General features: G+C 43.3%; 3 protein-coding genes across 5 annotated transcripts in view; all 3 read left to right on the top strand.

Annotated features, from left to right (window-relative positions):
* The first annotated feature begins 1,686 nt into the window (after nucleotides 1–1,686).
* Nucleotides 1,687–15,283, top strand: part of foxq1a (forkhead box Q1a) — a 96,075-nt gene continuing 82,478 nt past the window's right edge. Inside the window, exons 1-3 of one of the 3 annotated variants that reach the window (XR_015068150.1) lie at nucleotides 1,687–1,973; nucleotides 3,548–3,589; nucleotides 11,037–11,149. Coding sequence is in view for 1 of the 3 variants with exons in the window: in XM_085929601.1 (XP_085785727.1) it covers nucleotides 5,230–5,958 (729 nt within the window). In the remaining 2 variants the exon portion in view is untranslated. Of the gene's footprint in view, nucleotides 1,974–3,547; nucleotides 7,576–11,036; nucleotides 11,150–15,283 lie in introns of those variants that run through there. The other 2 variants (XR_015068149.1, XM_085929601.1) reach the window with 2 other exon arrangements.
* foxf2a (forkhead box F2a) lies at nucleotides 7,681–10,218 on the top strand. Its single transcript, XM_085930124.1, has 2 exons — nucleotides 7,681–8,834; nucleotides 9,675–10,218. The coding sequence occupies exons 1-2, from the start codon at nucleotides 7,952–7,954 to the stop codon at nucleotides 9,869–9,871; spliced, it is 1,080 nt and encodes a 359-aa protein (XP_085786250.1). The 5' UTR covers nucleotides 7,681–7,951; the 3' UTR covers nucleotides 9,872–10,218.
* On the top strand, nucleotides 12,744–14,973 carry foxc1a (forkhead box C1a). Its single transcript, XM_085930125.1, has one exon. The coding sequence runs from the start codon at nucleotides 12,977–12,979 to the stop codon at nucleotides 14,453–14,455; it is 1,479 nt and encodes a 492-aa protein (XP_085786251.1). The 5' UTR covers nucleotides 12,744–12,976; the 3' UTR covers nucleotides 14,456–14,973.

Here is a 15,283-nt window from a genome sequence, read left to right as displayed (position 1 = left end):
CGCACGGCCCAGGTTAGCCCTCGATTATGCAAACGCTCGACGCCAACCCGGCGCAAAAACAACTCGCCGTTGCTATGCCCCTAAGGCATCGACGCTTGTGAAGAAATACCATTATGAGAATGACTTTTAAAGCTTGACGCAACGCGGGCTGCCAGCGAGTAAATCTCCCTCAGATCTCCAAAACTGACGACTTCCGAGAGATGAGGATCAAATTTCAAATGCAGTTGACATTCCGCTTGTTGTACATGTGCCACACACGGCGATATGCGAGGGGGGGTCCCCCCCCCCCATGTGTTTCTTGAACGCATAGCTTTTTATGAGTCTTTCTTTTCAGGATATTTCTGATGTCTAAACATGTAGTGCATCCTTCACCTTAGCGTCGAGAGCAGTTATCACGACACCTATTAACATTCTGCGAGACATGTAGACTTTGTTGATAGCTTAACACGGGGTGGGAAAGCGCTGTGGGTGATTCTGACACATGCTACAAAGATGAGCTATGACACTTGTCTGCCTCCATCTGTCTGTCTGTCTGTCTGAGCACAAATGAATGCTCCAGCGACATCTGGACCGGTGGCATTCCATTAAATGGCGCCGGCGTGGACGTGTCGTCTGTGCGGCGTGACAGAAAATGCAATTTCGGCTATTACGAGACAAAGGATGCTCGAGGAGGCAATTTTGCTCACTAGTATTAATTGGCAGTTATTACAAAATGATGAAGCTCTTGGTTTCTTCCAACTTCTTACTTTTTCTATTTGAGTTATTCGTTCTGAACGCCTGGTCTGTTCAATTGGCAAGATTAATTGATTAAGTTAAATATTAAGTTTATGGAGTGTTTGTGTCTTTTATTGAATGCCCGACCTAATGAAGTGAATAAAAACAAATTGCTTGCTTTTTTTGCGCTAACATTGTTGCCATAAAAGTCGGGAATTCAGCTTTTGAAGTTTTTGGGCCGCCCCAAAACATGCAAGTTATTCTTCTTAAACAGTGTAGCTCTGGCAGTGTTCCTAATTTCACAGAGGTATGTATGTTACCAATGTTATTGGTTTCTGAATGTCAGTTTGATGACCTAAAAACAGCGCTTATGATGTGCTTTGAATACAAGGAAATAGCATTTGTCCTACTTTAACAGCGTACTCATTGGTTGGGCATTATATAAGCTATACTTCTCAGCATTGTGGTCCACCTGTGAGAGGGGATCGGGATTGGAAGCACGTGGCTTGGAAATAAATATCATTGAGCTGAGCTGTCAGATTGAGTTGGGCCGCAGCCAGCTCTTTGCCATCAATAGCTTGGCTTTCTCCGTCCCCCCCCTCCCCTCCTTCAAACGCACCCCCATACGCACACTCACTCACTCGCAGACCACCAGCGAGATGTTTATGGAATGTGCCAGAGAGCAAGAAATAAGAAACAGACATTGCATTGATTCAAGCACAAAGGATTTCAATGGAGATGTACTGTAGGTTGGAATCCCAAATTAATTTAGACTCAAGTTCTTTTTTTTTTCCTTTCTCCCATGTTACGCTACGATTCCGAGCAAAGACTTTTTAATCAAGGACCAAAGCGCACCGAAATAGTTGCTGCTCCATTCTTTAACACATTTGATTTGGCCCTGGAGTGTTTACACGACGATTCAATCATGAAAGAAAGCTCCGGTAACTACGGCAACAAATAACGGCAAGCAAACACACACACTTTGAATCCAGAGGGACGTGCTACATTAAATCTTTATGACAAGACAGTGTTTGCCCTGTGATTATCATCCAACAAGTTGGAGATACCTGTGCGGGCGTTGAGAGCTAAGCAAACATTTCATAAATAACTTCCTCCCCCGAGGGTATTCCTCCTTTGTCATCAAGTTCTACAATAGTCTTTTTTATTCCACCCCTTGCATCATAATTTGTTGAGAAGACGCCTTCCAAACCTTGGAGACGGAATATCATAACATTAGCTCTGCACGATCACAACTGAAGGTGTGTATGTGTGTGTGTGGGGGGGACACTATGAGTAAAACTTGTAATATTTTCCATTGGTACTCATAAGATGCCCAAAGGCGTGCAAAACAAGTCGAGCATGCTTTTTGGGGAAAGGTTAAGCGCCGCTGCTGACAGCTTTGACATTAGTTTCTTTTTCAAGCTGAACTCATTATTGCTGCTTGACTATGTCAATAAAAAGGTGATTTAAAAACAAAAAAACTAATTGACCTGACTAGAAGTTCAGGTGTGTAGGAACAGGTGGAAAAATGTCAGTAATTTAATTTTCTTTTTTTTTTTTTAATATTCACCCCCCTAGAAAAAAATACAAGTTACTTTTTAATCATTTTCATAATCCCTAAATTCCATTCTCATTTATGTGAATGACTGTCAAATCAAAATACAAGGAGATCAAATCAAAGTGTCATGCAGCATCTGTTCTTGAACAGCTCGTATGATTTGAAATGATTATAGTCGTTCAGCGCCGCCGGTGCCCTCGAGCAAAGTCGTCGAGCACCCTTATGTCGCCTTTGGAGCGACACACGCCTTGGGTAAGCATGCGAGGGGCAGCCGAGCATGGCCTCACGCAACCATTGTCCTTGCAGATATGGCTGGCAGATTATTTTGTATACACAACTGCCGCGTTGACTCATCTGGAACAAAACATTCATTTGCTGGGATTGTCAAAATCCAAATTCCATACAAAGCTTTCAAATCAACCATTGTGACAAAATAAGAACGCTACTTTAAAAAAAAAAAAAGGTGCAGTTTAAGTGCAAAAGTTGTCGGGCAGCATTTAAAAATTGACCCATTCGGAAGCCTTGAGTGAAATAGTTGTGAATCCTCATTTGGGTGGGTCTCCATTTTGTTCTTTGTAGTGCCTTAGATTGCCTGATTAAGATGTTAATCTGCCTTTTCTCTCTCTGTTGTTAAGATGTTAAAAGTTTTGTGGCTCCGCAGTTTGTCCCTGACACGCCTGAAGTACAGATGATTTTTTTTTTTTTTACCAGATTCCAAACCCTCTTTTTTTTTTTATCTCTAGCACATAGTTTTAAGAACCCTTTATTTAATTTTTGTCATATCTGTTGGTCACTTCAAGTACATCAAAGACCGACATAAAAAAAGTCCCCAATCCCGACGCAAGCTAACCCTAACCCTAACTCTCAACTCGCTCGTCTCGGAATAGATGGCGGAATATTACAGGGATGGTGCGACCGCCGAGCTTGCGAAATTTGCTCAAACAGAATCCAGAGCATTTAATGTAATGCGTTTGTGTACAGTATATGCGAGCGCTGCAACTGGAAAAAAGTGGAGCCCAAATACATTTCAAGCCGCTTTCAGCTGTCTCATGATGACACGTTTGTGCAAAGTCGGCATTAAAGGCCCATGAAAAATAGTTCCAAGGAGCATTTCAAATTACCATCAAATTGACTTTTGAATTTGATCCCGAGAAGGCATTGTGGATACCGAGGCTACTGTTTACGCTTTGAGAGGCCTAATCATCTGGAAATCATCCTGACCCCCGCCGACTAACGGCCGCCTCACACGCACTGAGCTTTTGTTTGTGTACACAGGCAGAACCCTCGAGCGGGACTTATGCAAACTGCGCCGCACACGTAAGTAGGCGGACATCTTTACGGGGTTATTTTTAGACGCCGTGTGGAATCTGCTGCAACGGTTTACATGACTCAAATGCCTGGTGACATTCAAATGCTTTTCTGTATAATTACAAAGAGCCTGACTTCATCTATCGTGCAAAGTTTATTTCAATGCTTATATGGGGCTTTGGCACTTTTGCCAAGCTTGGATTGGATTATTCTTAGTTCTACTTTATAGCTTTCCCTAAATTATGATGTGTTACAACTATAGAAATAAAACAAAAAGTAAGAATAAACAGCAATTACTTATGGGAGCAATCTGAAGGTTTCCCACTCTATCGATTAGCTGTCAAATAGTACTTCTAAATGTGATTTTTTGGGAGGGGGGGGCTCAACTAAAATAAACTGTAATTGCACATCCACTACATAGATGGCAGTATTAATCGGGATTTTTGTTTTTACGTGGAGCAAACTAATGCACTTGATTTTTGTTGTTGTTGCTGTGGTAGCCTAAAAAACAATATTAATTGCTATTCTTTGGTGGAAGTTGTAGTTTATTCTGTATCATAATAGGGATTATGCAGCTGTACATTTTTATTGACACATGCTACCAGAGTATTCGCATCCTTAAGCAGCCGCAGTACATCCAGGGGACATCTTATGTTTGTGAGTCGGTGCTGACATCGGTCGTCTTGCTGGCCGGATGCCAGTGTTTAAAGTATTGTGCACAAGCGCTGGCTTCACTGTAAATGCTGCTCCAACTTGCCTAAATCCAAATATGCTTCATACTCAACATAGACCTGACTGCACATTGATAATTGTCTAAAAGTATTTTTCTATTTGTGGATGATGTGCTTACTCAACACAGCCACTTACTTTGTGGCTTTATCTATTAAAGTGTTTCTAGAATCAAGGTACAGGTGTTTCCATAATTCAAGTCCTTCCAAGTTTCAAAGCCTCAATTAAATTACACCAAAATAGCTTTTTCAAAAATGCTTGCATCACAGTGAGGGATAATGGCTGATGGTCATTGCGCTAAAGACGGACAGAAAAAATGGATTCGCAATCAGCAAAACTATACTATTAAAAAAAGGAGTGGCAAGTGTGTAGAAGTTTGTGGTGTCAAGTGTTGTACAGTCTTGAAGAGAATAAAATTTAGATTTAATGGCTGATCAAAGAGTAAAAAAAAATATATTTACTGTACAGTATTGCGCAAAAAAAAATAAAGCTGTGACGGGCACACTTAAGAGATCAGGAGTGACGTGGGAAATTGTGCAATTTTGCTTCTTTGGTCTGAAGATGATTTATTGACAACAAGTCATGTTCGTCTACTTCAGTGACTTATTGTGACAACACTTGATGCTAGACGGGATATAATTAACCCGTGCATCTGTGACATTTTGTTTTGCTATTCTTCCGTGGGATTTTTTTTCTTCCTGTGCGCCTTGAGTCAAAGGATGGGAAACGCCACTTGAAGGAATCACAAGCCCCGCCCCTTTGGGGTTGTCGCAGAGGTAAACTATAAAGTGTTGCTCAAACAGGTTGTAGGTGAGCACAGGCATCGCATAGGTACAACCACTGGAAACAATTTGCGCACTTTTACGCACGGGGATTTCACTTAAGCACAGAGAGCCGAGTAGCTCAAGAAGTAAAAGGGCATGAAGCTTGGGGTCTTGTACGGGAACCACCACAACATGAACTTCGATGACACCACCACCAGGCCGGCAGAACCGAGCGAGTGTGAAGAATTATGCTCGGATGGAGACTGCGCGGCGCACAGCCCTCACGCCGGCAAATCCAAGCCGTACACACGCAGACCCAAACCACCGTTCTCCTACATCGCCCTCATCGCCATGGCCATCCGGGACTCGCCACGAGGACGCCTCACCTTGGCCGAAATCAACGAGTATCTCATGAACAAGTTCCCCTTCTTCCGCGGGAGCTACACGGGCTGGAGGAACTCGGTGCGCCACAACCTGTCGCTCAACGACTGCTTCCACAAGGTGCTCCGGGACCCATCCCGACCATGGGGGAAGGACAACTTCTGGATGCTCAACCCGCACAGCGAGTACACGTTCGCCGACGGCGTGTTCAGACGGAGGAGAAAGCGCATCAGCATCCATCTCAGCAAACAGAAGGCGGTGGAGCAGAGGAGCTCCGAGGACGCGTCACCCAGCACCGCTGAAAAGTTCACAAGTTCCTTCACGATAGACACCATCCTCAGCAACCCGTTCAGACGAGTCTCGAATCACGTCGAAGGCTACGCCGTTGTCGTGACGCCACCTTTCAATCCACCTGCATCGCCGCTTTACCTTCACCCCAGTGGCCATATGGACCTTGGATTTGCGCATGCGCCAAGCTGCAGGCATCTCTTTCAGACTTTGTGACCTTGCAGTGTTTCCCAAAGTTTACTGAGGACATATTTTACATCAGGAAAAAAAAAAAGTATCAACTTAATAAGGAAGATGTCTTATGTGCTCACGTATTTATTTATTTTAGTTTGTTTAGCAGAGCTCAAATTCTATTGTATGACTGGCAACAGGTGAATGCACAGGTTAACCTGTGCTCTCTGCCATCTAGTGGATTAGCACTAAATTTGTTTTGCCTGTCATTTTCGAGAGAAAGAGATTTGTTGGAATTGGAATTGAATATCTGACAGATTTTATTCATTTTTGTTTTGTTTTGTCTATGTCCTAACCTGTTTATTTTGTTGCTAGTTTAATATTTGGTCATAGTTGTTACATTTTATATCTTTTAAATAAATATAAATATATATATATATATATATATATATATGTCTGTGTGGGCTGTTGGTGATTTATTGATAAACTCTTTATTCGGGGGAACGTATATGAACTATCAGTGGTTGTTGCACCACTAGGTTAAAGGGCCCTAAAGAGGTTTTAAAATAAAATAATAAAAATATCAAATGTGACCTCAATATCTTCCAAAACAAAATATCAATATTTATACAGCTAAGAATGTCCCCGTGGTGAGATTAATTGGAAAAGTGCGCAGAATTGAAAACGTATGTACTTTTTATGAATGAGTAAATCCCGAGTGGCCCCACTCATTAAGAAAGTTATGAAATAGGAAGCAAGAAAATCATTGCTACATTAACAGTGCACGGGGTCAAACTGATCCCAAAGATAATGTCTCTGTGTGGGCTGTAAATGATATATTCCGAAATCAATATAATAGCATGTAATAGCTCTTTATTACAATCTCTTTGACATAATTAATGACAAGTTGTTTGTTTTATTTGTTTCCATGATAACTTTGCGCAACACTTAATTGCACTCGACGGCACTTGTAACAACTTGTAGGTCCGGTCCACTGCAACAAAAGTGCATTTAGCAAAAAAAATTCATCTGATTCATGTTGGATCAGATGAAATATTTTTTTCTGATATGCACGTCCACATATTGCATTGAATGTTAAGTGCATCTCGACGCATGCGCAGGACGTGGTCACGTGGTATGCCCTGAGTATATGATGCAGTAAATGAGTTCTTGCACTTTAGTTGGTTTGCTGTTAATTTTCTGCCGTCTTTGAATGGTCTTTTTTTTTAAGGTGAGCCCTTTGTGCTGATAATTAAAAATATATAGATATATTTATTTTTTGCTTCAAACTTGGTTTAGCCCATATGCCATATAGTGGTGATGTGTTGCGAGAGTTTGTGAAAGTAGTTCATGTTAAATTTTCTTCAGGATTCGTTCAATGTCTTTTTGTTCCTTATCATCCAAAAAAACTGAAATGATCCTGCTAACTGACAAATTGACCAAAATACAGAGTTTTATTTCATTTCTGCTATAGGGGTTAATAAATCACAATTGCAGTAGATATGAATGCATCTCAAGGGTGGCCAAACTATGTTTTCTAATGAGTCCAAAACACTGAGTAGAAGAACAGCACTACTAGGGGCTGCACGTCTCATTGCATGACAAAGCTCACATGCGAGGTCAGAGAATCTTGTTTCAAATTGTTTGTCATCATTTAGCGTGCACTTAAAAATAAGGGGGCTTCATCTAGGGGAGTGTTTGTGTTGGGGCAGGGAGGAGGGGGGTGAGGAGGGTTGGTGGGGTTGTCTTCCACTCCACAGTGTCCGGCTTCTAGTCTGGATTTTATCCAGATGGGAGGGAGCTGAGTTCCAGAGGATTTCTTGGAGGGCTTACGAAGGGTTAGAGGGGCAGAGGCAGATTTGGAGAAGTGATAGCTAGGTGGTCGCCTGGGTGTTGGAGCAAAGTCCAGGGGCTTTGCTGGTCTTTGCAATGGACCGAGCCGAGGAAGAGGAGGCGAGGCTGCAGATTCTCGTGCGTCCGACGGTGTTTTTCAATGCTTCTAACTAACGGTGGGTGATTAGGGAGAAAAAAAATTACGATGACGACCAAGAGCCCCCTGCAAGGCCATTTGGACTCAAACGTGGTGCGCTCCATCCCCGCGTCGAGCACGCACGACGCATCGGCCAAAGTCAAGCGTGGCAACTCGGGTTTGAGGCGTCCGGAGAAGCCCCCCTACTCGTACATCGCCCTCATCGTCATGGCCATCCAGAGCTCGCCCAGCAAGCGGCTCACCCTGAGCGAGATCTACCAGTTCCTGCAGGCGCGCTTTACTTTTTTCCGAGGCTCCTACCAGGGATGGAAGAACTCTGTCCGACACAACCTGTCACTCAACGAATGCTTCATCAAGCTGCCCAAAGGGCTCGGCAGGCCCGGCAAGGGCCATTACTGGACCATCGACCCGGGCAGTGAGTTCATGTTCGAGGAGGGCTCCTTCCGACGCAGACCTCGAGGGTTCCGTAGGAAATGCCAAACGTTAAAACCTACGTACAGGATGATGAACGGCATCGGGTTCGATTTCCAGGCCGCGTCGGGGCCCTTAGTGTGCCACAACGGCTACAATTTAGACTTCAATTCCATGCCTCATGGGGGGTTTGATGGGGTGCCAGGGGGGCATCATGTGTCCGCCGGCTCTGGCTCGTCATACATGTCCGCGACCCCCAGTGCAGACTACTCCATCTGCCCGGACAGCGGCGGCAGCTCGCTGCAGTCCTCTCCAGCCGTGGTGGCTTCCCTGGACTGTCAGACCCCTTACGGCCATGCGCTACCCCATTGGAGCTCTTCTGCCGTACCGTATCTTAAACAGCAGGCTTCCAGTAACGGCACCGGTGCGCACGGTGCTTTGCACGCGCACGGGATGGCGTCTTACTCTCTGGATCAAAGTTATCTGCATCATAACGGACGAGATTCTGCCGACATTCCAGGTAACTTGTTTTTTTGCACTATACTGTATTATTGTTTAATTATGTCCCGCACAAAAATGTTAATAAAATAAAAAAAGAACAGAGCCGCTAAATGGATAAATTGAACCCATTTTTGTACTCAAACAACCCAAGTTGGGTCAAAAGCGTGTAGCTTCAATTTCTGACCAAACTTGGGTTATTTTTGCACGAAGAAATTTAAGAGATATTTTGGATAAAATAGATGGGAAATTATTTGTAAGTTATTGTAAAGCTTTCTTTGCCCTTTAAAGATAATTAGGTCTAATGTAAATCAATTCAGCATGAGTTTACGTTTGTCGTAAAGAACTAAAATTGTTTGCAGGCCTTTGCAATTTTAGAAATCAATTACAAATAAAAATATTTATTACCTTCAGTCATTTTTTCCATCTAATTTAATTCTTTTAACCGTTTGCATTTAATCAAAAAATAAATGTAAAGCACATTTAAATTTAATAAGTGACGTATACATGAATTCATATAATTCACATAGTTATGTTTGATAAATAGAAGCATATAAATGTCCATAACATTCTCAAAACGGACATGACGCAATATCAAGATGCAGTGTCGCATTTAAATTAGCTGTTAATTTTCTAATAATACAATTTATAAGTTTAATTTATAAATTTATCAAGGAAATAAATTAACACCACGTTCATATCTATCTTAATGTAATCTTAAAATGATTACATTCAAATCCTATACCGCGACAGTACAGAGCAATAAATGTACATTTTATACCTACATCACGATTTTAAGTAATCCCAATAATGCTTTGAACATGAAATTCTTGCAATTAATTTTGCTTTGTGGTGTTTGCAGCTGGACTCTCTCGGTACTCCAGCCACTCTAATGCAGTGTGTGAGAGGAAGGATTTGGTTTTAAGCCTCAACGGGATGTCCCCTCTGCATCCGGGCACTGGAGCGTCTTATTATCATCATCATCACCACCATTCTCATCCTCATCAGCTACACCATCACCAGAGCGCCTATCAGGACGTGAAGCCTTGTGTCATGTGAAGAAGGACACGACCAAATCAAATAATGGACATAAAAAAAAGTGCAGCATTGTTCATATCGTGGGGAATGTCATTTATTTCGATTCCAAACGTGAAAACTTGTTCATGATTTTGTTTTGTATAATTTGAACTAAAACGGCAAATCCATCATCTCAGGAAATTGAAAAAGGATTTTTGATATGGATATTAGGTAGTAAATTATGAAAGTTGATATTTGAGGGATGAATCTGTATCATAAATTACGTTTACTTTGAATTGAACTCGTGAAAGTATTGAACTTTAATTGTACATCATTTATTCAGATGCACTTGTATATTCGTTGCACTTAATCATGCCGGAAATGACCAATAAAGGAATGTATTATCTAAACTGTTTGTTGTTTCCATTATTAGTAGGCAAACTCTAAAAATGTATTGGGTTGGAGTTTTTTTTTTTTTTTTCTTCATATAATAAGTACAATACAATACTGCAGCCTGCTTGTGTGATTGGTTATGGTCTGATCATTTTCAGTTGTTATAAGTGAACAAAATGACATTCAACAATCTATAGCCCAGGATGTATTTTAAAGATATCTTTATTTTCCTATTTCTTATGGGTAGGTTACCCTTTTAGAGTTGTAAGCAGAATATAAATGCATTTGAAGTCCAAGTTTCAAGTCAAAATACTCAAATCACCGTCATATCTTTATTTTCCTATTTCTTATGGGTAGGTTACCCTTTTAGAGTTGTAAGCAGAATATAAATGCATTTGAAGTCCAAGTTTCAAGTCAAAATACTCAAATCACCGTCCTGGACTTTGCTCCCCCCTGAGTTTTGTTACTGTGCTGCCCTCTAGTGCTTCTCTTGTGTAAGCAGTCACAAAACATGGTCCCTTTTCATGAGTTTCAATCTGATCCTTACAGTATTATTAGGGTGTGCAAACTTGTGCAACCACATCTCAGTTTATTTTACTTGCCCTCTTTATTCTTTCTCAATAGAGTTGTACGGGACTTGTTTTTGTAAACGCCAGCATCATTTTTGTTCATGCCTTTTTGGGCCACAATAAAATCAATTAGCTTACAGACTTACCTTTTTTCAGTATTTTTAAAATTGAACAGCTTTTTTTTTTTTAATGTAAAAGGCACATATTGTCTACATAATTGTCTCTATGTTGTTTTTTAACGACAGGTATACGTTCCATCCAGGAGCCTTTCAAAGACTGACTGAAATTGGAACTTTTTCAAACTTGCTTCGTGAGCTCAATGCATCACATTCTGGAAGGATGAGACCTCAATCAAAAGGTAGGAAAGATCATGCCAAAACTTTCCTTTTGTTCACCGGGTCACTTCTTGGAGAAAGCCTCTCCATCCTTCCTCCCTTGACATTTAGCACATTGTAGTAATACTCTAATTTCCCACTAGGTGGCAGCAGCGTTTCATAAGTGCGTAAAAGCCTAGTTGATGATTTAGTCGGTGGAAAGATAGGGCGCATTGTTCACGTGTGATTATTAGCACATTTACATGTCATTTTAAAAACATCTTTAATCCCTATCAAGTTTCAATCTGCAATGATGGAAATGATTCATGGGTGTTTTGTAAAAAAAAACAACTTTAAATACAATAGTGGTTCTCATTTTTGAAATATTTCACCACCACCTAAAAACGACTCCAAGAACCACTTCACTGACCAACTCTAAAATACAGTTTACAAATGAACATATTTATGTATCACCTACCACGACCCGACAAGTCCCACCCTATCTACCCCCCAAATACCGCCGAATTCCTGGCCCATGTAGATTTTGTTCAGCTTTACCCTTGCTGTCCGCTAGAGAGAGCCACAATCAAATCCATGACTTAACCTCCAATTGCTTTTTCTTTTTCAATTTAATCCAATGAGTATAAGCTTGTACTCACACTCTGAGTATGCCAACCTAAAGTATTGCCACATTCAATTCCTCTTTAAAAAAAAAATCCATACTGTGTGCGTGCGTTTGTGTGTGTGTATACATTTATTTATTAAATACATGTGAATCATGAATTGTCCTCACTTGAATTGTGACGGAATATGTAACCATTTACGCACAGCCTGCGTATGTTGTATTTCAAACATTCATATTTAGATATCCATTACAAACAACAAAAAAAGGTTGCGTGGGATTTAAGAGGGCCTGGGTGGGCAGGCGCTGGTATTAAGGAGAAGGCCCATCGTGGGCTGCGCGTGCAAACAGCCCCGAGGCGGTGGAAAAAGTTCATGCCCGGGTCCATGTAAGGAGAAACCGCCCGAGCACTGCACGGATATTTTAATTAAGACGACGTGCGAAGACTTACTCATATCACGAGTGTAACTTTGCCTCGCCGGTCACCATGAATAATTTCACGCTGTGCATTGGAGGTCCATTTGATGGGCTCACTCTTGTCATTTTTTATTTCTTTCTATTATTTTACCCTCACACATTGCAAACCTTGACCGAGGAAGAATCTCACACAATAGTCTGAAAATCATCAATTTGTGTGCGTCTTCTGAATAAAAGAAGCCCCCGACTCAAATTGAGATGACCAAACGCCATTTGGCTCTGGGCCTGCACCCCTGAAGAAATCTTCACACCTGAATTCCCAAATTTGCTTTTTTCATGAACCCAGACTTTGATTTTTCCTTTCCAATAGCAGCCATCAGCTTTTCTAAAAAAACGAAAATGAAAGTAAAGCGACAACCAAATAAAATGTGTTGTCAATATGACATATTTGGGTGATATTTACGCATTTGGAGGATAACTCACTCTTCCCTCATCGGGTTGTTGTGACTCGACGTGGGCCTGAAGTGCCCCCCCCCCCCTTTCCCCCCGTTGGGCTCCTACAACACTTCTTATTGGACGCCGGTGGCCCTGAGCGAGGAGGAGCTTCACTGGCAGCAAAAAGGAGGAAAGAATTTAACTGCGCAAAAGTTCCGCGTGGTGACAGATGTCCAAAGTCCAGAACTTTTCCAAACGCTCTGCGATGGGGACGGCTTAAAATATACCAAAAGTTTCTTTTTTCCCCCTTTACATTTGTTTTATTGTTAAAAAGGGAGCCTTGCTCAGTTTTTGGGCGCACAGGAATCCAACTTTTTTTTCTGGAGGAGCCGAAGCCATGCAGGCGCGCTACTCCGTCTCAAGCCCGAATTCGCTGGGCGTCGTGCCCTACATCAGCGGCGACCCGGGCTACTACCGAGCCGCGGCCGGCGGGGGATACACGGGCATGCCTGCGCCCATGAACATGTACACCCATGCCGCGCACGACCAGTACCCGGCCGGCATGGCGCGCGCGTACGGACCGTACACTCCTCAGCCTCAGCCCAAGGATATGGTGAAACCTCCGTACAGCTACATCGCGCTCATCACCATGGCCATCCAGAACTCACCCGACAAGAAGGTGACCCTGAACGGGATTTACCAGTTCATCATGGAGCGGTTCCCTTTCTACCGAGACAACAAGCAAGGCTGGCAGAACAGCATCCGCCACAACTTGTCTCTCAACGAGTGTTTCGTCAAAGTGCCACGCGACGACAAGAAACCCGGCAAGGGCAGTTACTGGACCCTGGATCCGGACTCGTACAACATGTTCGAGAACGGCAGCTTCTTGCGCAGGCGACGGCGCTTCAAGAAGAAGGACGTGCTCAAGGAGAAGGAGGACCGGCTACAGAAGGACGCGCCACCCCGACAGCAGCAACAGCAGCAGCAGCAACAGCAATCCCGGGACCAGGAGCAGGCCGGCACGCAACCCGTCCGAATCCAGGATATTAAAACGGAGAACGGCACCGTGACACCACCACAGGCCAACTCGCCGTCTTTGAGCGCCGTGCCCAAAATCGAGAGCCCGGACAGCAGCAGCATGTCCAGCGGGAGCCCGCACAGCAGCATCCCGTCCAACCGCTCTATGGTGGGCATGGAGACCGCGGAGCAGCAGCAACAACACCACCACCATCAACACCAACACCACGGCCAGGCTTCGGCGCAGGGCTTCAGCGTGGACAATATCATGACCTCCCTCCGGGGGTCCCCGCAAGGAGGAACAGAGCTGCCCCCCTCAAGGACAGGTATCGCCCCGTCGTTGTCGCTCAGCTACTCCCCGAGTCAGACCTCGGCTTACAGCTCCCCGTGTAACCAGAACTCCATCTCCACTACCTCCAACGCCACCTACCATTGCAACATGCAGGCAATGAGCTTGTATGCCGGGGAGCGGGCGAGCCACCTCGCCGCCCCCAGCACCACCGTGCAGGATGAGACGCTCCCAGACTACTCGGTCACCACCACCTCGTCCTCCCTGGGCCACGGCGGCCTCAACTCGGGCCAGGAGGGCCACCCGCACGCCCACCAGGGCAGGCTGACCTCATGGTACCTCAACCAGGCCGGGGACCTGGGCCACCTGGGCGCTGCCTACCCAGCGGCGGCGGCCGCTGCGGCGCAGCAGCAAAACTTTCACTCGGTGCGCGAAATGTTCGAGTCGCAGAGAATCGGCTTGAATAACTCGCCGGTGAACGGGAATAACAGCTGCCAGATGTCCTTCCCGCCCAGCCAGTCCATCTATCGCACTTCGGGAGCTTTTGTGTATGACTGCAGCAAGTTCTGATCCTGTAGGTATAAAAAAAAAAAACAACCTCCGCGGTCCAGTTCCTAAATCCTTTCCCGATTCATCCTCACAAAAAATGGACTAATATGAGAAAGAACACAAACAAAAAGACTTGATGTTTCTAAACAGTGTTACCACAAATAACACGTAAGTCTCTATTTTTTTGTGCTTTTTATGCTAAAAAAATTCTTCTTTTTCAATGAACGTGTAACTTGCATATAGTAATTTATTTCCAAACTGTAGCCAGGATATTATGGACCAAACACACACACACGCGCGCACACACGCACACACACGTACACTAACATCCCCCTCACACTCGCACACACACACACACACACGACAGTGTTTCCTAAACTGACTTAAGCGAAAAAGAAAAAAAAAAAGTGTTCCATTATAAAAGTGACTGAAGGAACGTGTATATTGCCGTATACTATTTGAAAGATTCTTCACATGTTGATAAGTATTTTTATTTTATTTTTTTGGGAAGGATTTTGCTTGTTTGTTTAATAAACGGTCATTTTATGTGAATTTAAGACGTTTTTAAAAGACTGTTTTCTTACACGCTTTCAATACAAGACTGGTGATATTTTACCAATAGCGGCAGAGATTTATGACGTCAACCCCCCCCCCCCCCCCTTCGCCAATATTCTATTAAGTAGAGATCAAAATAGAAATGATCATTTTTAATGCATTAATATTTAACTGTGCAAAGTCAATGTGAAAAAAAAACCCCCGGCACAATCCGTATCTTTATCCATTAATGAATAAAAGACGTTTTGTATGACAACTAATGCTGGCTGGCACCATGTGCAAAATGTCACATTC

Source organism: Syngnathus leptorhynchus, chromosome 14 (assembly GCF_054491065.1).
Source record: "Syngnathus leptorhynchus isolate UIUO chromosome 14, UIUO_Slep, whole genome shotgun sequence".
NCBI lineage: Eukaryota > Metazoa > Chordata > Actinopteri > Syngnathiformes > Syngnathidae > Syngnathus > Syngnathus leptorhynchus.
This window is presented reverse-complemented; position numbering and strand designations above follow the sequence as displayed.